This window comes from Ranitomeya variabilis, chromosome 4, assembly GCF_051348905.1.
Source record: "Ranitomeya variabilis isolate aRanVar5 chromosome 4, aRanVar5.hap1, whole genome shotgun sequence".
In the NCBI taxonomy this organism is placed as follows: domain Eukaryota; kingdom Metazoa; phylum Chordata; class Amphibia; order Anura; family Dendrobatidae; genus Ranitomeya; species Ranitomeya variabilis.
The window spans coordinates 306,504,078-306,528,588 of NC_135235.1; the positions used below are offsets into that span (position 1 = coordinate 306,504,078).

The 24,511-nt window shown below is 47.0% G+C and overlaps 1 protein-coding gene across 1 annotated transcript in view; it reads right to left on the reverse strand.

The window, feature by feature from the left end:
- Positions 1-30: 30 nt before the first annotated feature.
- DNAJC11 (DnaJ heat shock protein family (Hsp40) member C11) overlaps positions 31-24,511 on the reverse strand; it is a 172,862-nt gene continuing 148,381 nt past the window's right edge. The window contains exons 12-16 of the mRNA XM_077250394.1: positions 13,718-13,787; positions 4,385-4,442; positions 2,467-2,609; positions 2,199-2,328; positions 31-906 (exon numbers count right to left, since the gene is read on the reverse strand). Of these exons, the coding sequence (XP_077106509.1) occupies positions 881-906; positions 2,199-2,328; positions 2,467-2,609; positions 4,385-4,442; positions 13,718-13,787 (427 nt within the window). The 3' untranslated portion in view covers positions 31-880. The remainder of the gene's footprint in view (positions 907-2,198; positions 2,329-2,466; positions 2,610-4,384; positions 4,443-13,717; positions 13,788-24,511) is intronic.

Sequence of the window (24,511 nt, forward strand, 5' to 3'; positions counted from 1 at the left end):
CTAAACCTACCCTTTAATCTAAAGGCGGTCTCCACAAAATGTCATGCTTTATTGTTCCCTGTTATCAGCAATTTTAGGCAGAGGAGAAAATTGATTATATTGTTGGGATGACAGTTAAAGATCCACAAAAATTTCTGACCCGATGATCATTACTTATATCATGGATCTATAACACAAGGCTTCCACAGAAACCTTTACAAAAGGTGTTACTGAAATCATCAGCTCTTATTTTAACACTGCTGCCACCTTTAAAGAGATGGTCCATGATCAGAAGAACATGGCTACTTTCTTTCAGACTGGGTAATGCAGCTCAGCTCCATTGAAAATGAATATGATAGAGCTGCAATACCAGACGCAACCTATGGGTGTGCTGCTTTGGGAAGAAAGCGGCCACGTTCATCTAGTTATCGACAACCTTGTTAGTATTCCTTTAAAGGCAGGACAATATGCAGATGCATGCATCGTGTAACAGACAGGGAAAGCTGGATGTTCAGCAACATAATGGCATCTCCACGGTTAGCCTACAATTCTCCAGTTGTTGGAGTACTACAACTTTCAGCACAGCAGTGTTACCTAGGAGTTGTAGATCGACAATAGTAGGTTTGCACTTATTGCAGACCAAATGCTATGACTGTACCAAGGGGTAAAACCAGGTGATCCCAAAAAGAGACGTGGTTCCGGTAAAACAATGCGGTTTCCTCTGCATATGCTCATTATTATAATATATATTATTTTCGACAACTTTTTTTTCTTCTTTTTTAATAGTTATAGTCTTAAAAAAAAAAGCATCTTGTAGGATTCATGTGCAGGTAATCCAGGGTAGAGTCTCCAGGTCTGCCATATATGATTCCTTAGCATCAAAGTTCTCTGCTGGCACAGGCTAGCCGTCCGCATCGATCTTGTGAGCTGAAAGAATGGAGAGGAATAAGAGGCCGGTCATAAAATCACGCTGAGAGCTAATGTCACGGCGGCTTTGTCAGAGGACGTTACCACAATCTGATAGCCTTCCATGCATGATCTGGTTTTACGTGGACATGAAATGTAGAATGTTAGGAAATTCAGGACATGCTGTGGAATTGGGAGTGGGGTGGTAACTTTTATGTGTGACCCTAGGGGCCAAGGGTTCATTTCACTACATATCCTATCATCAAGCATGCAGGCCTCCTAGGGCACATTTCCTGCCACATACTGGTGTAGATGACAGACCTGTGTTACTAAGCAGAGCAGCGGCATGCACAGCTAGGACAAGATGTTATGGGCACTATATGGCAATGCCACTGTGAGGCATTGTCTGAGGACTTTAGGGCACTGGTTGGCGTTGTGCAGGAACCTTATGGTATTTATTTGGGTACTGTGAGGCATTGTCTGAGGACTTTAGGGCTCTAAAGGCACTGGTTGGCATTGTGCGGGAACCTTATGGTATTATTTATCTGGGCACAGTGAGGAATTGTCTGGGGACTTTAGGGCACTGGTTGGCGTTGTGCAGGAACCTTATGGTATTTATTTGGGTACTGTGATGCATTGTCTGAGGACTTTAGGGCTCTAAAGGCACTGGTTGGCATTGTGCGGGAACCTTATGGTATTATTTATCTTGGCACTGTGAGGAATTGTCTGGGGACTTTAGGGCACTGGTTGGCGTTGTGCAGGAACCTTATGGTATTATTTATTTGGGTACTGTGAGGAATTGTCTGGGGACATTACGGCACTGGTTGGCACTGTGCGAGAACCTTATGGTATTATTTATCTGGGGACTTTATGGCAGTGGTTGGCATTGAGGGGAAACCTTATGATATAATTTATGTGGGCACTGCAAGCCATTGTCTGAAATTGTTATGGCAGTATCAAACGCTGGTTGACATCTGCAGGAAATTTATGGTAATATTTATATGGACTCTGTGAGGCATGTCGTGCAAGCTTTATGCTACAATTAATCAGTGCATTGTGTGGCATTATTTGGGAACATCATGGCATTAATTGCAGGAGGTTGTGTGGCATTGTCTAGGAACTTTATGACATAGTTGGAGTTGTGTGGTATTGCCAGGGAACTATATGACATTATTAATCGGAAGATTACGCTACATCGTCCAGGAACTTGATGCTACTTAAGGGGCATTAGTACTAGAATTTTAAATAGAGAAAATGAGGATGGCAGCGTGCCACCTTCCGACAATGTTCTATAAACTGGACTATAAACTCACATTGCTTTGGTATCCTAAGTGCCTCATTGTCTCCAGACATTACTTGGTGCATAACCCCTCTGAATTGGTAAAGAATCTTGAGGCTTTTATCTTCTCCGATACAAGGGTCATAGAACCCCGGTAGTCCAGCCTGTGGAGGAAAGCAGACAGGGTTAGATGCCACAGGGACCGGGCAGATCTTCATCTTGGAAGTTGGACTAAAACCCAACATGGCTCCGATGCCCAGGGAAATCTATAGGAAGCAGATGGAAAACAATTGTGTATTTACCTTTGAAGCTTCTGTGAGGATCAACTTCGAGTCTTTGACCAAGCACTGCAGGGGCACAGTCACGTCGATGACTTTCACACGCTCATTCCTTCGACTGTTATCGGTGACAAATTTACCATACCAGGCATTCAATATTATCAACCCTTAAACACAAAAATATATCGTCGTGGTGAAATTTATAGAGGGCCTGTTAGCTCTCCTTTTAGTAAATACATGTATCCACCATAAGAAAACCTTTTCTAAAAAACTCTACATTTTACAGTTCCTTTGTTAATCCACCTGGAAACATGTGAATAAACTGATAACTGGGTGTTACCATTCCCATACTAACAATGTAATTATTAGCCAGCTCAGCACCATCTACTATATAATTGTCTAAGGGTCACTTCCGTCTGTCTGTCTTTCTGTCTGTCACGGATATTCATTGGTCGCGGCCTCTGTCTGTCATGGAATCCAAGTCGCTGATTGGTCTCGCCAGCTGCCTGTCATGGCTGCCGCGACCAATCAGCGACGGCCACAGTCCGATTAGTCCCTCCCTACTCCCCTGCAGTCAGTGCCCGGCGCCCGCTCCATACTCCCCGCAGTCACCGCTCACACAGGGTTAATGCCAGCGGTAACGGACCGCGTTATGCTGTGGGTAACTCACTCCGTTACCGCCGCTATTAACCCTGTGTGACCAAGTTTTTACTATTGATGCTGCCTATGCAGCGTCAATAGTAAAAAAATCTAATGTTAAAAATAATAAAAAAAAATAAAAAATCATTATATACTCACCTTCTGCCGGCAGCTTCCGGTGGCAAGGATGGTATGCGCGAAGGACCTGCTATGACGTCACGGTCATGTGACCGCGACGTCATCACAGGCCCTGCGCGCCTGTGCGAGAAGGACCTGCCATGACGTCCCGATCATGTGACCGCGACGTCATCACAGGCCCTGCGCGAGAAGGACCTGCCATGACGTCACGGTCATGTGACCGTGACGTCATGGCAGGTCCTTCTCGCGCAGGCGCGAAGAAGCTGCGGTACCATGGGACAGGCAGGGACAGCGTCAGGAGCGCCAGGAGCAGGTGAGTATTTCATATTCACTTGTCCGTGTTCCATCCGCCGGGCGCCGCTCCATCTTCCCGTCCTCTTGCAGTTACTGTGCAGGTCAGAGGGCGCGATGACGTATTAGTGTGCGCGCCGCCCTCTGCCTGAACAGTCAGTGCGGAGAGACAAGACGCTGAGGAGCAGCGACGAGAGGTGAGTATGTGATTTTTTTTTTTTTTTTTATTGCAGCAGCAGCAGCACTACATGTGGCACAATGCTATATGGAGCGTCTATGGGGCCATAAAGAACTGCATGGAGCATTATATGGGGCATCTATGGGGCCATAACTGCATGGAGCATTATATGGGGCATCTATGGGGCCATAACTGCATGGAGCATTATATGGGGCCATAACTGCATGGAGCATTATATGGGGCATCTATGGGGCCATAACTGCATGGAGCATTATATGGAGCATTATATGGGGCGATAATGAACTGCATGGAGCATTATATGGAGCATCTATGGGGCCATAACTGCATGGAGCATTATATGGGGCATCTATGGGGCCATAACTGCATGGAGCATTATATGGAGCATCTATGGGGCCATAACTGTATGGAGCATTATATGGGGCATCTATGGGGCCATAACTGCATGGAGCATTATATGGGGCATCTATGGGGCATAACTGCATGGAGCATTATACTACGTGACTGGGCAAAATACTACGTGACTGGGCAATATACTACGTGACTGGGCAATATACTACGTGGACATGCATATTCTAGAATACCCGATGCGTTAGAATCGGGCCACCATCTAGTAACTACATAATTATGACAGATTAATAAAAAACAAACAAAAAACATATATTTTTTCAATCTTACCCATTCTAGATTCTTCTGCTTCTATGATCCTCCGTACAGACTCCTGCATTAATCGTACCTAAGGTTTTAAAGACACATTGAGGGTCATATTGCAGAACTTGACATTACAGAAGATGTAATGAAAGAGTAAATGATACATGAATGATAGAAATAGAAAGCTTCCCCCACCGTGATAGTCTGTATGTAGGATTTTCTGTATGATTCTGAAACAGGCTATTGTTCAGGTTGCACAAGTAGTGCAGCTCCTCCAGGATGGCGCATCCATACGTACCATTGCAGGGTTACTAATACCAGGGCTGTTACACAAAAAAAGCTGGACGGGGGCATAGAAGTATATCGACTCAGCAATAGGACTTGAGGAGTTCCAGGAGGAGCATGGCCAGAGTCTTACACAATGACCTCCAGTGTCTACTGGTGTGCATGCTTCTGACCAAACTGTGAGAAACAGACTCCATGAGCCTGAGAACCTGACATCGCTAACAGTACCCCGACTACTGCTAGGTACCAGGATGAACTCATGAGAGCCATTATCAGACCTAACGCTGGTGCTGTGGTTCCTGGGTTCCTCCTGGTACAAGACAATACCCAACCCCATGTGGCCAGAGTCTAGGTAGCTCCTGGATAATGAAGGCATTGCTGCCAGTGACTGGCCTTCAAGTTCCCCAGCCCTGAATCCAATCGAAAACTTCTGGGACATTATGTATCAGAGCACCCAACATCACCAAGCAGCGCCACACATGGTGCAGGTCACCGGTGCCCTGATCCTGGACTGGGAGGACATCCCCAGGACCATGCACGTAGGGGCTATAAATACTACTGAGTCACATTATTAATTGCTGTGAAGAAACTCATGCCAATTGGATCCGCCCAATTTCAGTATTGTACTTTGATTTTCAGGATGATTTGGAGCCCAGACCTCAATTGAGTTATGATTTAGGTTTCCATTCACAGTTGATACGTCATATTATTCTCAGTAAACTACACAGTTTATATCAGTAAACATTTTCAACTTTTCAAGTCTTTCATTCATCAAGATTCATAGTGTGATTTAAATGCGTGTGTGTATATATAGACTGCTCAAAAAAAATAAAGGGAACGCTTAAACAACACAATGTAATTCCAAGTCAATCACACTACTGTTAAATCAACCTGTCCACTTATTAAGCAACATTGATTGTGAATCAATTTCTCCTGCTGTTGTTCAAATAGAATAGATAACAGGTAGATATTACAGGAAATTAGCAAGACAACCCCTATAAAGGAGTGGTTCTGCAGGGGGTGACCAGAGACCATTTCTCTGCTCTCATCCTTTTTGGCTGCTGCTTTGGTCACTTTTGCATTTTGTCATTGCGCACACCCCTAGACGCCCTGTACAGTAGCATGAGGCAGTGTCTACAACCCACAGAATTTGTTCAGGTAGTGCAGCTCATCCAGGGTAGCACATCAATGCGAGCTGTGGCAAGAAGAGTAGCTGTGTCTGTTACCAGAGTGTCCAGAGCATGGAGCAGATACCAGGAGACAGGCCAGTACACCAGGAGACATGGAGGGCAACAACCCAGCAGCAGGACCCTCTACTACCTCCTCCCTAGTCTAAGGAAGAACAGGAGGAGCAGGGCCGGAATCCTGCAACATTACCTCCAGCAGGCCACTAACATCCATGTATCTGCTCAATCTGTCAGAAAGACCCCATGAGGGTGGTATGAGGGCTCACAGCCCAACACCATGCACAGTGATTGGCATTTGCCAGAAAACACCAAGACTGGCAGATTCGAGATTGGCGCCATGCGCCGTTCACAGATGAAAGCAGGTTCACACTTAGCATATGTGACAGACATGACAGAGTATGGAGATGCCGTGGAGAGCGATCTGCTGCCTGGGTTAGAAGGGGCCGCAAACACCGCCCAACCACCTCGACGGTTCACCAGATTTGGGGGCCGCAGAACACCGAAACGACACAAATTCTTCCACAAGTAGAATCATCAATTGAGTCCGAGACCCCGCCACCTGCTCTACATGGACCATCAGGTAAATTGCAGATCATTAATCTATCTGAACATCACCTTACCTCGGTGGAGTTATCAGTGTTAGAAAGGGGTTTGACATTTTCCCCTGTACAAAAGGTAGATAAATTTACATTGGTAAAGACCTATATTTATTTTGTAGATGTTTGGTTTTGCAAGTCTTGCATAGCAGACCACAAGACAGGGATGGATTGGACCAGACGGACCAACGAGTTCTACAGGATCTACTACACTTATTACAAGAGGACACCATTGATAGTGGTAAGGATCGTTTTCCTCATAAAAACAAGTCTATGGTGGCCCCCCCCTTCTCATTGGTACCTGCCATAAGAGTATTTTTTGAGTTGGTTAAAAAGGACATTCTCCAACTACGTCCCCTTACTGGAACACCAAATAATCTGGGGAAAGAGGAACAACGGGCCATCATGAATTTGAAATCCAACCCTGCCTTCATAATCAAGGAAGCTGATAAAGGGGGCAATGTGGTCTTGTGGCCACATGCCCTCTATCTGGAGGAGGCCCATCGTCAGTTGAATAACACCCGTTTCTATAGAAAATTGCCATCTGACCCAACAGGAGTGTTCTCAGCTAAATTGAGAGGTCTTTTGGAAAAAGCCCGGGACTTGGGGATTATTAATGGCCATGAATTTAACTTCATGTGGGTTGAGGATCCAGTTATTGCCACCTTTTACATGCTCCCTAAGGTGCATAAGGATCTTTGCAAACCTCCCGGCCGTCCAATAGTGGCCAGTATTGGAAGTTTATGCGAAAAGATTTGCATTTACGTGGACCATTTTCTGCAGCCTGTTGTCAAGACACTACCCTCCTTTATATTGGACTCTTCCCATTTCATCAGGAGGAGTCAGGGTATTGGGCCACCATCTGACACGTTATTGGTTACGTGTGACGTAGAGGCTCTCTACTTGAACATTGCACATGATGATGCGGTTAGGGCAGTCCTCTACTTTCTGGATCAGTCAGGGCACTCTGATAGAATGCACGACTCTCTAATCGTGGACCTCATGGAGTTTGTTCTCAAGCACAATTATTTTACATTTGATAGGACATACTATCTCCAAACCTCTGGTGTGGCCATGGGGGCGAGATGTGCCCCGGCTCTCGCCAACCTATTTTTCGGATGGTGGGAGGCCACCAGGGTATATGTGCTTGACATGTTTAAGGATAAGGTGCGTCATTGGACGCGCTTTATTGATGACGTTTTCTTTGTGTGGTCCGGGACAGAGGCTGAGTGTAGGAGTTTTATAGAATTGTTGAATCATAATTCACTCAATATTTTCTTAACATATTCTATATCTTCCTCCTCAGTCACGTTTTTGGATTTAGAGGTCATGATGGAAGATGGTGCTATCATTACCAAGCTGTATCGCAAGCCAACAGCGACCAACAGCCTTCTGGATTTCAGAAGCTTCCACCCTCAACACACTAAATACGGAGTCCCTATTGGACAATTTCTGAGATCACGAAGGAATTGCACACGTGAGGAGGATTTCAAGACCGAGGCTTTGGCATTGACTTCCCGTTTCAAGGAAAGAAAGTACCCCCAGAGATGTATATCCCGGGCATTCCAGAGGGCGAGGACCCAAACACAGGAGTCCCTGTTGAGTACGGAACGTAAGGTACGGGACAATACCCCCAAGTTTATAACCAATTATAATACTCATTGGTCACAATTAGGATGTATTCTACGAAAACATTGGGGTATCCTTACTACGGACCTGAACACGTCCAATATTGTGGGTGAACGACCCATGCTTGTGGCCAGGAGAGCGCCCAATTTCAGGGATCTCCTGGTCAGGAGTCATTATAAACGACAGACGACCAGACTCAATCGAGGAGTCAGACTCAGGGGGTCGTTCCCATGTGGGGACTGTAATATTTGTCCTCACATGGGTCCAGTCAGAGAGTCTTTTCAAAATCCCGTCGATGGTCAAACATACAAACTGGGGGGGTATATAAATTGTAGAACTAGATATGTCATCTATGCGCTTATTTGCCCATGTCAGATGGTCTATGTGGGCCAGACCTCCCAGGAATTACGACGGAGGGTCCAAAAGCATTTCTCAACAATTAATTTGGCCAGAAATGATGTTGAGAAAGGTAGGACCTTGACCTCAGTAGCGACCCATTTTCTTACATGTCATTCAGGTAGTACCACTAATATACGGGTGGTTGGATTGGAGAAGATCTTCATTTCTGAGAGGGGGGGTTCTCCTAAGAAACGGTTGCTTCAAGTAGAATCACGGTGGATTTTTAATTTTGGATCGGTTACCCCCGCAGGTTTGAACGAGGAACTATTATTCACCGGATTCCTTGGTTAACATATATTTCTCACTCTAGGATTATTGGCATATATATCCCATTTATAAGAGTGGGGACACTCATGGATAGCATACGGATTTTTGGACATACATGGAGTACTCATTATGGACTAATTGTGGACCATCTGTATATACGTCTGTCCTGTGGAGTTGGAATGTTAACGGACTACAAGTGCTATTTTGGATGTATATGGAGTATGTATGATGCATTTCATCTGGACCTTATCCGACTGGAAATGGGATTTTGGAGTCGAGACCATTTATGGACCGTTGCTATTGCCATGTTAGTACAGGTTTCAACCACTTATGCCACCATATCAGTTTTAGGACCTCGGTCTTTTTGGCTCATGGGGGCAGTTTAGCCTTTTTTGATCGGCTCATGGGGCAGTTTGGTGTGTTGAGGTATGTCAGGGTACATCAGGTCTCCCTTCCTCCCTTTCCCCCCCCCCCCCTTCTTTTAGGGGATTATACTGAGCTAGGTGGGGCTTTTAGCATGGAGTCATTTAGTACGTTAGAAAGGATTTAGGTCCTTATCCAATGGACCGCTCAATTATGATAGTGGTATCCCTATGTCCACATTATTTATCCTAAATGGGGAGTTCTTGAGGCTTCCTCTTCTTTCTTTTTTATAAGTATGGGAACCTCCCATGGAGGTGGGGGGAATACCATTTATATAAATAAAATATTTTTATATAAATATAATTGTATGCTATTATCTACTTATATGCACAATATAATATAATCAATAAACGTTTTCTATCTCAAACCACTTGTTTATAATATAATATCAATAAGTTGAATGGGTCAGTGAGTATGTTGGTTGTTGTATCCCCGGGGATATATGTGAGTTGGCGCCAGGTGTGAATTGTTTTCATGCATGCATACATGTGATGTGAGGCTGTTGCGGGCATGTTTCTTCTTTTTCAATCCATCCATTATTGGCTTAGCCATCACATTTGCATGCCATCTTTTGTCCCCTTGGGTTCCTCTTCCCTTCTTGTTCTAGCCAAGTCGCGGACGCGCGCTGGCTTTAGACATTTGGTCTCTTACATTATATTCTTTATGGTTCCCCAGCTCTAGGGTTGGTTGTTTATACTAGAATCAACCCCCCCCTTTTTGACTACCTGTATGGGCCTACCCTGGGTTAGACAGATGCTTGACGGATCTGCGCACGCGCGCCGTCTTTATGTTTGCTTATTTTATATGGGCATAGATATTCATGCAGGCGCGGTCTATTCATTAACTATTCGGGTGGACTCATTGGCGCAGGCGCACTTTGTAGGGTTTATCAGACCCGAAATGAACGGGGGTATACACGCAGGCGCAGTCTGTGTATGAGCAGGCGCTCTTTAGGATCCATCTGCGCAGGCGCGCTCTGTTATGCTGCTGGGTATCCCTTATATGGATATGGGCGTCCTTACAGCCCTGACAGAACGGGGATATACACGCAGGCGCAGTCTGTTGATGAGCGGTGCCTTTTTGGATCCATGTGCGCAGGCGCGCTCTGTTATGCTGCTGGGTATCCCTTATATGGACATGGGCGTCCTTACAGCCCTGACAGAACGTCACTTCCGGATTCGGAGGTTCATGCCGACTCTGGGGTCATGGTTACATGTGCGTGCACACCGGTAGGCGATTTAAACACTTATTAGCGCTATATATTCACTTGTGTATTGGCTATGGTTCACTTCCCCTGACGAAGCCTCATTCGGGAGGCGATACGCGTGGGGCTACTGCCACTGGGCCTCCTGGATACTCCAGCCTGTCTATTTAGAGATCGGTTTGTATCAGATGAACACACTAGCCTTATAGGCTCCATATTTATGTTTGGGGAGTTCTCTTTCCATTAGGATATAGGTACCCGGTGCTAGTTATTTATCTATTCACTTTTGGGGATAGACAGTTACCATGCTGCACACGGGCGTATAGGGACCCCATGAGCCGATAGGCAGGTCTATATGGTGCTATTGTTACTGTATTTGGTTTTGTGCCTTTTTTTACATACTGATATATCGACGGGCTGTATAATTTACTATTGATATACAGGTCCTTCTCAAAAAATTAGCATATAGTGTTAAATTTCATTATTTACCATAATGTAATGATTACAATTAAACTTTCATATACTATAGATTCATTATCCACCAACTGAAATTTGTCAGGTCTTTTATTGTTTTAATACTGATGATTTTGGCATACAACTCCTGATAACCCAAAAAACCTGTCTCAATAAATTAGCATATCAAGAAAAGGTTCTCTAAATGACCTATTACCCTAATCTTCTGAATCAACTAATTAACTCTAAACACATGCAAAAGATACCTGAGGCTTTTAAAAACTCCCTGCCTGGTTCATTACTCAAAACCCCCATCATGGGTAAGACTAGCGACCTGACAGATGTCAAGAAGGCCATCATTGACACCCTCAAGCAAGAGGGTAAGACCCAGAAAGAAATTTCTCAACAAATAGGCTGTTCCCAGAGTGCTGTATCAAGGCACCTCAATGGTAAGTCTGTTGGAAGGAAACAATGTGGCAGAAAACGCTGTACAACGAGAAGAGGTGACCGGACCCTGAGGAAGATTGTGGAGAAGGACCGATTCCAGACCTTGGGGAACCTGAGGAAGCAGTGGACTGAGTCTGGTGTGGAAACATCCAGAGCCACCGTGCACAGGCGTGTGCAGGAAATGGGCTACAGGTGCCGCATTCCCCAGGTAAAGCCACTTTTGAACCATAAACAGCGGCAGAAGCGCCTGACCTGGGCTACAGAGAAGCAGCACTGGACTGTTGCTAAGTGGTCCCAAGTACTTTTTTCTGATGAAAGCAAATTTTGCATGTCATTCAGAAATCAAGGTGCCAGAGTCTGGAGGAAGACTGGGGAGAAGGAAATGCCAAAATGCCTGAAGTCCAGTGTCAAATACCCACAGTCAGTGATGGTGTGGGGTGCCATGTCAGCTGCTGGTGTTGGTCCACTGTGTTTCATCAAGGGCAGGGTCAATGCAGCTAGCTATCAGGAGATTTTGTAGCACTTCATGCTTCCATCGGCTGAAATGCTTTATGGAGATGAAGATTGCATTTTTCAGCACGACCTGGCACCTGCTCACAGTGCCAAAACCACTGGTAAATGGTTTACTGACCATGGTATTACTGTGCTCAATTGGCCTGCCAACTCTCCTGACCTGAACCCCATAGAGAATCTGTGGGATATTGTGAAGAGAAAGTTGAGAGACGCAAGACCCAACACTCTGGATGAGCTTAAGGCCGCTATTAAAGCATCCTGGGCCTCCATAACATCTCAGCAGTGTCACAGGCTGATTGCCTCCATGCCACGCCGCATTGAAGCAGTCATTTCTGCCAAAGGATTCCCGACCAAGTATTGAGTGCATAACTGAACATTATTATTTGATGGTTTTTTTGTTTGGTATTAAAAAACACTTTTATTTGATTGGTCGGGTGAAATATGCTAATTTATTGAGACAGGTTTTTTGGGTTATCAGGAGTTGTATGCCAAAATCATCAGTATTAAAACAATAAAAGACCTGACAAATTTCAGTTGGTGGATAATGAATCTATAGTATATGAAATTTTAATTGTAATCATTACATTATGGTAAATAATGAAATTTAACACTATATGCTAATTTTTTGAGAAGGACCTGTATGTACAGTCATCATGTATCCAGGTGTTTTACAGTGGTATTATGTTGTTTTTAACTGTTTTTATTATGCCAATAAAGTGTTGTGTGTTGTTATATATATATAATTGGTGGTGTGCATTTTGTAGCGGTGGCTTTTTTTCTCTCTTTTATTGCTATGTATACTCTGCTACTTGCACCCCCTGTTGAGATATAACTTTCACAGCTGTGCGCTGGTTTTCTTTATGTTCACGATCTGCTGCCTGCAACATCCTCCAACATTATTGGTTTGGCAGTGGGTCAGTATTGTTGTGGGAAGCATTTCTTTGGAGGGCCGCACAGACCTCTATGTGCTAGCCAGAGGTAGCCTGGCTGCCATTAGGTACTGGTATGAGATCCTCAGGCTCATTGTGAGACCATATGCAGGAGTAGTGGGCCCTGGGTTCCTTCTGATGCATGACAATGCTAAGTCTTGTGTGGCTGAAGTGTGTCAGCAGTTCCTGCATGATGAAAGCATTGATGCTAAGGACTGGCCAGCCCGTTCCAAAAACATGAATCCAGCACATCTGGGACATCATGTCTCACTGCATCCACCATCGCCACGTTGCACTACAGACTCTCTGAGTTGACTGATGCTTTAATCCAGATCTGGGAGGAGAACCCTCAGGAGAACATCTGTCGCCTCCTCAGGAGCATGTCCAGGCGTTGTAGGGAGGTCATACAGGCATGTGGAGGCCACACACACTACTGAGCATCATATCCTTGTGTTAAGGCATTTCCACTGACGTTAGATTAGCCCGTAATTTGATTTTCCACTTTGATTTTCAGTATCATTCCAAATCCAGACCTCCATGGGATATTCATTTTGATTTACATTGATCATTTTTATGTTTAATTGTTCTCAATGGATTCCACTATGTAATGAATAAAGAATTGCAACTGGAATAAGTCATTCAGTGATATCTAGGATATGGTATTTTAGTGTTCCCTTTATTTTTTTTTAGCAGTGTATATTTATGTATACACAGGGTGAACCAAAAGTAGGTGGACAGTAACTAACACTAAGACTATACTTAAATATGTATATACTGTCAAGCTACTTTTGGTTCACTATATGTAGAGCAGAGCTTCCCCGCCCCCAGCATACCATTTATTGTCTACCATTTAGAAAGTATTGAAAGCTTAAATAGGGGATATAGCACACAGGATAAAGGGAAACATATCTCTTCTGATGATCACAGATGTAATAATGCTTGTGCTCTGACACAGATTTGGATAATTATACAGTGCGTTTCCTTTACCTATATTATATAATGGGAAGGGGAATGGGGACAATACTCACTGCAGCTTCTGCTTCTTGCTTCTTCTTTAGGATGTCAGACGCTGAATTTTCTCTTTGCTTCTCCAATTCTCTAGCAAGATAAAAAAGGAAAAACTTAAATGTAGAGAAGTTGGTAGTTGACTCAGATCATGAAAAGTGGCCTGGATGAGAGGCCGTCTACTGCAAGCTGTAGATTAAATAACGTCCACTGACAAAAAAAGCCAGATTCAGATTAGCTGTATTGAAAAACACTTGACTTCCACCTTGTGTCGATGACATTATACTTGCTTGTTTTTTTATTCATTTTAAGCATTAATTGCTTTAATGCAGCACTGCAGTCTTTTTTAACCTATACAGTGCAGCAAATTTTTATTCCAGCTTTTACTGCGTCATTTATGTGACGTCTGTCGAAATGGATTCTTCTAACCTACCTATAAGTCTCCAGTAATGCAGCCTATATTTCCCACAAAGCCTCTAATGCAACTACAGGCTCTCTCCCCTGTCTCCTGTATGTGAAAGGAGTCTCCCTGTCAGTTTTTATAAGCAGGAGGTGTGGAAAACAAAAAGTGTGGAACTGCTTCTCAAACGATACACTGGAGAATCTGCACACAGCACTTACACATACAGTAGTATTTGGACAGAACGTGTAAGTCAGGTCAGTTTAATAACTCTGCATTGTATTGATTCACCTAATGTCTCATTACATAGGAATACAGAAAATCTGGCTGGAGTTAAATGGGAGAAGGAGGGGTCTGAGAGTTGCCATGAAGAATTGTATAGGTGATGATATTCTAGAATTTACAGAAGTGACTGACTGATATTAGAGTATGTACTGAACTGGTTGTCAGACTTACAAGCAGAGTTGCCCATAAAGAAGGACGATGGATATATGTAAATTAGTTGGGATGAAACAAATTACACACCTAAAATACTGCTGGTGAGGTAGCAACATACTTGAAAGAAAAACAAAAAACTTGTGGGTTGCTACTAAAAGCAGCATTTTATTTGATATGTATGTCCAAAAGTATTAGGCAGGTGTGGAGAAAATGCTGCACAGTAAGAGCAGACTCCACCAGCAGAATAGTGAGTGAAGATCTGGAGTATAATACGCGATGTAACTCAGGATCAGTACAGAATCAGTAATGTAATGTATGTACACAGTCACTGCACCAGCAGAATAGTGAGTGCAGCTCTGGAGTATAATACAGGATGTAACTCAGGATCAGTACAGGATCAGTAATGTAATGTATGTGCACAGTGACTGCACCAGCAGAATAGTGAGTGCAGCTCTGGAGTATAATACAGGATGTAATTCAGGATCAGTACAGAATCAGTAATGTAATGTATGTACACAGTCACTGCACCAGCAGAATAGTGAGTGCAGCTCTGGAGTATAATACAGGATGTAACTCAGGATCAGTACAGGATCAGTAATGTAATGTATGTGCACAGTGACTGCTCCAGCAGGATAGTGGGTGCAGCTCTGCTCAGCTGCTGCTCATTGTGCTAATTGTGGGTGCGGTCGCTGCTGAACCTGCTGTGTGCTCCTGAGCTCCTGGGAACCACCACCTCTCCACCCGGGGACCTGCTCTCTCTCTTACCCAGGGAGGGAGTGGGTTTCCTGGGATGAGTGAGGGAGCCAAGTCCCAGGCTTCTGCTTCCCGGACCAGGCTGGCGGGGGGCAGAAGGAACCAGCAACCAGCCTGCACATCAGAGGATTCGGGGGTGAGACGCTCTACCAGGAGTCGCAGCAATGTGGCTCCTACTTCCCCCAGGTCTGCAGAGAACCAGAGAAGCCGCAAGGCTTCCATGGAGGAGAAGCCTGCTAGTGTGCAAGATGGCAGTCCTTCCGGAGGAAAGCTGAGTGCTCACGAAGGTGAGGCCGACCTCACTGAGGAGGGTTGGGCGCTGCAGAGACCCCGGGAGTCTGTGTCCACCTATGCCTCCCGGGTCATGAGCCACCTCCGTGAGCATGAAGAGGCGAGTAAGACACTGAGGAGGCTCCGGGAAGAGTTGAGCTGCACAAGCAACAAAGCTGCAGGTTCCTCCAAATCGAGGAAGAATCAGCTCCAGGCGGAGGTAAGGAGACTGAAAGTTGACATCAATGAGCTTGAAGTCAGAAAAGCTTTCATCAGAGAAAAAAGTGGACCGTTTAAGGAAAAGCTTATTAATGAAGATCGATTCAGAGAAATGGCTGATAACAGAGAGCAAAGGCAGATGGGGCTGCAGCCTGAAAGCCAGGTGGATGATGATGATGAGGAGGATGATGACCAGCAGAAAGCCCCACCTGGCAGCCTGCTTAGTCACTCACAGGCCACGTGCAGCGAGGTCCCTGCTGGATAGGCGACAATGACATCTCGTCGCAGTTCTGCTGGCTCTGGGGAGGACAGTGACATCGGCCAGGGAGGGGCGCTAATGGCAGAGATCAAGCTCCTGGAGTCCCCAGTGTGCCTTCAGAACTCCCATCTTGGTGATGATTTACCAGAGGAGGCACCTGGGGCCTAGAAGAAAAAGGCAAAGAAAACCACCAAGCCAAAGCTGCAGGTAGCGGTAAGCTATGTATATGCCCCCCTCCCTGTACCACCTGAGTCGGCTGCAGGGTCAGCTCGCTGTATAAGCCCCGTTGCCCAGCCCAGCCCGGGTTCTGCTGTGGATCTGGTGCAAAGGCACGGGGAGATTACAAAGCACTGCAGTGAGGCACAGAGCTCCGTCTCTGCTTGTAGTAGCGGGGACATAGCAGCAGGTGCATCAGCCGAGAGGCTGGACAGTGAGGGCGGCCCGGCGGCGGGCGAACAGTCAGGCCACGATACTGTGGTGCGCTCCTCAGTGGGAGCGGCCCGGTGTCAGGGGCAGCTCCGGTAGCCTCCGTGCCCCTGAATGCTGTTGCCGCTGATCATTTAGTTGAGAAGCGGCGGCAGTGTGAGGGGGTTGCTGGGGCTGGGAGTTCCGGTCCTCCCACCAAAGTCCTGTTCTGTGTTGGTGCCGCTGGTCAACAAGATGCTGATATAAAGGATCAGCAGCACCCCACAGCAGCGAAAGATCAGCGGCGCCAGGTATCAACAGTAAAGCAGCAGAAAATATCAACTGATGATGCGGAGGGCACACAAGACCAGGGGGTGAGGTTGCCTCAAGTTCTGTGGGGGAGACTCAGCCCCTTGTGCCTGATGATGCGGAGGTCAAAATGTCACCCCCGTTACTGGTCCAGCAGGAGTGAATGTGGTGGTGGGTATGGATGAGGAAAACTCTTTGTCTAGTGGTGTGGTTGCTGGTTTGGTAGAGGGTGAGGGGGTTATGGAGGTGGGTAATGGTGATGCTGTTGGTGTGGATGTGGTCACTGGTCCGGTTGCCGCCCCGGTGGTGGCAGCACCTGTCAGGAGTTTTGCCGCTGTCACCTCCGGGGGAAATAGGGCATCCTCATCTCCGGGCTCTGGGGACGGCATGTTGCAACGGTGTCTCCTGGAGGCTCTAAAGAGGGGGGAGAGATCACTAATGGTAGAGGGTCGAGAGGTTGATCTATCCTTCTGGATAGAGAGGCAGGACCTCGGGGCCTTTCGAGAGCAAAGAGGGGGGGATACAGTGTGGTCCCTCCCAACAGCTGGGCCAGGTAGTGTGCGTAGGAATGTGGTCCGTCTTCAGTGGAGGGGCAGTGATGCGTGTCCTCCAAGGTCTAAAGTTGTGGAGCTCCTGCTGAGGATGGGATTCAAAGCAACTGACATCTACGCCTTGATACATCCCTATTCCACACCTGATTTTGATGTCAGCTTTGTTCGGCCGGAGGGGCTTGAGCTCTTCTGGTTGAACTATGAGTTGTCAAAAAATGAGCCCGGCTGGCAAGACTTTGCCGTTCACGTGGTGTCTCGCCAAAACCAAGTCAAGAAAGTGACCGTGATGACTTGTAACGAGTCCCTTTCTTGTTATGACATCATGACGTGGCTTGGCTGGTATGGAGAGGTGGTAGAAATGCCAAAGAAAAACCGTGACGAGTTTGGTATCTGGTCAGGGGCCTGGACGTTTATGGTAAAACTTAAGCGTTCAGGTGGTACGGTTGCCCACATACCATCATCTGCCTTCCTGGGTAGGGATCGTATCCTGGTCTTCTACCAGGGGCAACCGAAGCTCTGTCACAGGTGCGGCAACCCCACACACTTCAGCGCAAACTGCATTGTGCAGAAATGTGCATTGTGTGGGGATATCAGCCATCTTACTGCATCTTGTGTGGAGATTAGGTGCCACCTGTATGGTGAGTTAGGTCACCCATTCAGCCGTTGTCCTCGCTCCTTCGCTAATGCAGTCGTGATCCCGGTGGGAGAAAGCCGTGAGGCTGATTCTGCTGGGGAAGGGACTAGCAGGGGTGAGGGAGCTGAGGGGCCAAGGAAGAAAAGCAATAAAAAGATGCCTGCCCAGCTAAGGCATCTAGACAAGCGCAGACAGGATAGGGAGCTGGGCGAGCCTCGGGCTACTGGGGCGGCCCCTTTCCTGGACACCAGTCTTGCTGCTCAGGCCCTGAGGAATGATGAGTTGGATGAGGAGGTCAGGAGGATCCACAGGGAGGAAAGTGCCACTGCCTCAGACTCCTCCCATTATGAAAGTATGGATGAGGATAATAGGCAATGGCTAGAGGACAAGCGTAAGCTCGGCACCAAAAAGAAGAGAAAGAAGGGAGATAAAATATCTTCTCCCGCTCTGACCAAGGTACCTAAGGAAGGAAAAACTGACTCCCCTCTGGTTGGTCTTTCTAACCGGTTCCAAGCCCTTGAAAACATCTCTTCCTCTGAGGAGGAAGCTGAGGGTGAGGTTCTGGCTTCAGCGGGGTTCACAGGGGGCGCCGAGTCTCCTTCTTCTGGGAATGTAAGGTCCTTGGAGGGAGGGACTGGCCCAGAGTCCAGAGACGAGGATGATAAAAAGAAAAAACATGTGGAAATGGATACTTCCACGTCATTAAAGAGGGGGAAGAATTCTTTCTCTGAGGCAGAGGATAAGGGGAGTGGGAAGAAGAAAGCCATCTAACTCAATCACCAATGATGGCGATACCCACTCCGTTGACGCTGGCGTCCATTAATGTCACCAGCATAAAGTCAAATACAGCTGGATTTGCGGCCTTTGATTTTCTCAGCCAGGTTGAAGCTGACATTTTCTTTTTGCAAGAGACCAGGCTGCCCAATATGGCAGACGTGTTTAAAGCTAAAAGGGAGTGGAGATTTGGGCCCTCCTATTGGTCTCTTGCGGCCGAGCCGTATAAGCGGAGTGGCGGTCCTTTTTACCGCACCGGTGGAATGCCGACGGGTTATTGAGTTAGAAATGGGGAGGTGCCTGATCTTAGATGTCTTCATGAAGGGACAAGAGCTCCGGCTCATTAACATCTATGGTCCCCAATCTAAGTGGGACCGGAAGTGTCTCTTTATGAGGATCAAGCCCTACCTTTTTACAAGTCGGCAGGTTGTCTTTGGAGGGGACTTCAATGCTGTCACGAGGCCCCGAGATAGAGGAGGTTCCAGAGACAAGCTGACTTATGATAGCGTCGCCCTTAATAGTATAGCTAGTGAGGCTCGCCTGGTGGATGTCCACATTCGGCACACCCCAGGCCACGAGGGGTTCACCTATCATAGAGGTAACTGTAGGTCCAGAATAGATAGGTTTTATTTAAAGGAGGAAGCTGTCTCTTCAGCAGTGTCTGTTGTTGAGGTGGAGTTCACTGACCACTGTTTAATTTTGTTTTCTCTGAATGTTACAGAGACCCTCCGGATGGGAAGAGGCTTTTGGAGTCTCAATTCGTCTCTCTTGGAAGAAGCGGAGATAAGACAGTCCTTTGAGGATTTTCTTAAGAGCCAGGAACCCTTACTGGATCTTTGTAGTAGTAAGTCAGAGTGGTGGGAGATGTTCAAGGAAAGGGTGGTGAGATTCTTCCGCCAGCTCTCAAGCCTCAGGAGTCTGAGCAGGTACCGCCTGTATCAGGGTCTGAGGAGGAAACTCGAGCATGTTGTCTCAACTGGAGGTAGCCGCGAGGAGATCTCGAGAGTGAAATCTTTGCTTATGAGGTGTCAGTACGATAGACATGCATCTTTGGTTTTTGAGAGGGATTACGGGAAGTACCGCTCACCCGACCCTTACAGAAACTGCAAGATGTCAGTGAATAGTAAAGTGGTTACAGGACTGGTCGACACTACGGGGGGTCCCTGAGGCGATCCAGATCAGGGATCCTGGAGGTGGTCAGATCCTTCTACTCGCACCTCTTGGGGAAGAGGGATCTTGATTGGGATGAGATGTCGGCTTTCCTGGCTGAAGCTGTCCCCGAACCAGGGGTAGACCCCTCTCTTGACGTTTTGACAGAAATGATCAGGGAAGAGGAAGTTCAGTTGGCGATTGAAGGGCTGGCCCAAAAAGAAAAAATCGCCTGGTCCAGATGGCTTAACATCTGAATTCTATAAGACCTTTAAGGATGTTTTGGTTCCCCTCTTGACTGAGGTATTCAATGAGTGTCTTTCCTCGGGCACTCTGCCGAAGTCAATGAGGAGGTCTGCTCTGATCATCTTGTCAAAGGGTAAGGACCCATCTTACATTGAGAATTGGCGTCCCATAGCGCTTCTCAATGCAGACAGGAAGGTTTTGGCAAAGGTGCTTTTTATTCGGCTGGTGAAATTTGCACGCCGACTCCTTTCAGAGGCCCAGCATTGCTCTGTTCCAGGCTGCAGCATATTTAGTGCTGTACTCTGTGTCCGAGAGGCAGTGGAGCAGGGTAGGGCTGGTCACTGGAAGGGGTACATGCTGTCACTGGACCAGGCAAAAGCTTTTGATCGGGTTAATCACGAGTACCTCTGGTCCATCCTTCTGAATGGTTGGATTGGCAGCTCTTTTGAGGTTGGGTCCGGTGTTCGCCAGGGTTGTCCCTTGAGCCCGCTGCTGTACGTGTTTGCGATTGACCCTCTTCTTAGGAGGGTGGAGCGTGGACCGTTGGCCGGGATTGGGATGGACCAGGCAGCACCGGATGCCACTCTGAGGGTGGTGGCGTATGCCGATGATGTCACTGTGTTTGTTTCCTCTCACGAGGAGGCAGGGTGGCTGATGTCAGAGGTAGATCGCTACTCGGAGGCATCCGGGTCCAAGATCAACCGGGATAAGTGTGAGAGTCTCTGGCTGGGAGGAGGAGATCCTGGTTTTGATCTCCTGGACACCCTTCCAGGACCCAAAGTCTCTGCAAAAGTCCTTGGCATCGAATTTGGCCAGGGGGATTACCCCAAACAAAATTGGGACAGCAGGCTAGAGATCGCCACTCAGAAGGTGAACCAATGGAAGGGTTAGTCTTTGACCCTAAGGGAAAGGGTAAACCGGATCAAAACTTACCTGCTCCCTTTACTAATTTATCTGGGCAGTGTGTGCATCTTGCCGGAATCTCTCTGGACTCGGGTCTACAGTTTGTTCTTCCAACTGTTATGGGGGAATAGACTGAACCTGGTCAAGAGGGAGGTTACTTACCGTACGAGGAGACTAGGAGGGTTGGGTATGGTCAACCCTGTGGTATTCCTTGTGGATACCTTCATTAATATCAATATTGCAAACCTCTGGAAAGAGAGGGCTACTCCGTGGATATTCTCCTGTAGGGGATGGTTTCAGCCTTTCTTCCAGGAATGGGAGACAGGAGGGCAAGTGAAGGATCTTCTCACACCACATGGACATCTTCTGGCTTACGCTACCTTGGTTCTGAAGGTAATTCGTCGGTGGGGTCTGGGAATGTGGGAGATCAGGACTCTGCCAAGGAAACTCCTTGATAATAGGGTTCTGTTGACCCATTTCCAGAGGCCTCTGGCGCTCAGGGACTGCCTAAGTCGGGATCTTGGGGTGGGTTTGCATCTTTTGAATTCTATCAGGATCCCCTCGAAGTTTTGGGACTTGGCTTGGCACTGCTTCCATGGGAAACTGTGTGTGAGGGACAATCTGAAGTGTAGGAGCTCTGAGGACAGGAATTGTCCTCGGGAGCATTGTGGTACCTTGCTGGAAAGCATGGACCACTTCCTGTTTCATTGTCCCTTCAACACAGAGGTGTACAACAGGGGGGGGTGCCTTCATTGGCTGGTCTCGGCTAGCCGGTCTCTCCTATGCGGAATGGGCCTATGGAGCATTCGGAGACCTTGGTGGTCGGGACCGCTGCACCTTATTTCTAGTTAGCGCAGTGGTTAGGTATCACACGTGGAACGAACGGTGCTTAGTATCGACGCAACGAAAAATCCTCCCAGTGGACCATGTGTTTAGGACCATACTCGGTGACCTGGTGAAGGTGCGCTCTCTGGAGTATGGGAGACTGGGCACACGGAGGGCCGCTCTCCTCTGGAGGGGCTTTTCTTTTAGTGCTGACACTGTAGATTTTTGTTTTGTTTGATCATTATACAGTGATGTATTGCTGCAGGCGCCGAACTTGGGCTTCGTGATTTGTAATTATTGTGGTGTGTGCTGCTGTATATATTGTATATAGAGATATAGATTTGGGTGTAGGTGTTAGGTTGGGTGGTGGGAAAAGGGGGGAGGTGGGATTATCTTGTGGGTCTATGGGACACTGGGTTGTTTGGGGGTAAACTGGCACAGCCTGATCTGGCCTATGGAAGTTGGACATGGACTGAGGCATGAGACGCAGGACCAGCTCTCAGGTCAGTGCGGGGGGTTGGGAATGGAGGGTAGCTGTTATGACCCCAATGGCGAGGGTCTCAGAGGAACGTGGAAGTCTGCAGAATACAAAAATCCAGCTCATAGGGCAGTGGTAACTGGGTTGACCATATATCTACTCCTAACGCCAACACTAGAAGTAGCCGGGGATCATTCCTACGTTGATTCTAGATGACACGCGCCAGCCGGAGAATCTAGCTACCCCTAGTAGAGGAAAACAAAGACCTTTCTTGCCTCCAGAGAAGGGGACCCCAAAGCTGGATAGAAGCCCCCCACAAATAATGACGGTGAGGTAAGAGGAAATGACAAACACAGAAATGAACCAGGTTTAGCACAGAGAGGCCCGCTTACTGATAGCAGAATAAAGAAAGGTAACTTATATGGTCAACAAAAACCCTATCAAAATCCACACTGGAAATTCAAGAACCCCCGAACCGTCTAACGGTCCGGGGGGAGAACACCAGCCCCTAGAGCTTCCAGCAAAGGTCAGGATATAGATTTGGAACAAGCTGGACAAAAATACAAAACCAAAACAAATAGCAAAAAGCAAAAGGCAGACTTAGCTGATATAACTGGAACCAGGATCAGTAGACAAGAGCACAGCAGACTAGCTCTGATAACTACGTTGCCAGGCATTGAACTGAAGGTCCAGGGAGCTTATATAGCAACACCCCTAACTAACGACCCAGGTGCGGATAAAAGGAATGACAGAAAAACCAGAGTCAAAAAACTAGTAACCACTAGAGGGAGCAAAAAGCAAATTCACAACAGTACCCCCCCCTTAGTGAGGGGTCACCGAACCCTCACCACGACCACCAGGGCGATCAGGATGAGCGGCATGAAAGGCACGAACTAAATCGGCCGCATGAACATCAGAGGCGACCACCCAGGAATTATCCTCCTGACCATAGCCCTTCCACTTGACCAGGTACTGAAGCCTCCGCCTGGAGAGGCGAGAATCCAAGATCTTCTCCACCACGTACTCCAACTCGCCCTCAACCAACACCGGAGCAGGAGGCTCAGCAGAAGGAACTACAGGCACAATGTACCGCCGCAACAAGGACCTATGAAATACATTGTGAATAGCAAACGACACAGGAAGATCCAGACGAAAAGATACAGGATTAAGGATTTCCAATATCTTGTAAGGCCCAATAAAACGAGGTTTAAATTTGGGAGAGGAGACCTTCATAGGAACAAAGCGGGAAGAAAGCCACACCAAATCCCCAACGCGTAGTCGGGGACCCACACCGCGGCGGCGGTTGGCAAAGCGCTGAGCCTTCTCCTGTGACAACTTCAAGTTGTCCACCACATGATTCCAGATCCGCTGCAACCTATCCACCACAGAATCCACCCCAGGACAGTCAGAAGGCTCCACATGACCCGAAGAAAAGCGAGGATGGAAACCAGAGTTGCAGAAAAAAGGCGAAACCAAGGTGGCGGAACTAGCCCGATTATTAAGGGCAAACTCAGCCAACGGCAAGAATGTCACCCAATCGTCCTGATCAGCAGAGACAAAACACCTCAACCTGAAAGGGAAGTGAGACGTCAGGCTGGCACAAAACAGGCGCCGAAGTAAACCGGCGTTTCAACTCCTGGAAAGCCTCCACGGCAGCAGGAGCCCAGTTAGCTACATCGGAGCCCTTCTTGGTCATATCCGTCAAAGGTTTCACAATGCTAGAAAAATTAGCGATAAAACGACGGTAGAAGTTAGCGAAGCCCAAGAACTTCTGAAGACTCTTAACTGACGAGGGCTGAGTCCAATCAAGAATAGCTCGGACCTTGACTGGGTCCATCTCCACAGCAGAAGGGGAAAAAATGAACCCCAAAAAGGGAACCTTCTGTACACCAAAGAGACACTTTGAGCCCTTGACAAACAAAGAATTTTCACGCAAAATTTCAAAGACCAACCTGACCTGCTCCACATGCGAATCCCAATCATCAGAAAAAACCAAAATATCATCCAGATAAACAATCAAAAATTTATCCAGATACTTCCGGAAAATGTCATGCATAAAGGACTGAAAAACTGAAGGCGCATTGGAGAGCCCAAAAGGCATCACCAAGTACTCAAAATGACCTTCGGGCGTATTGAATGCGGTTTTCCATTCATCACCTTGCTTAATGCGCACAAGGTTGTACGCACCACGAAGGTCTATCTTG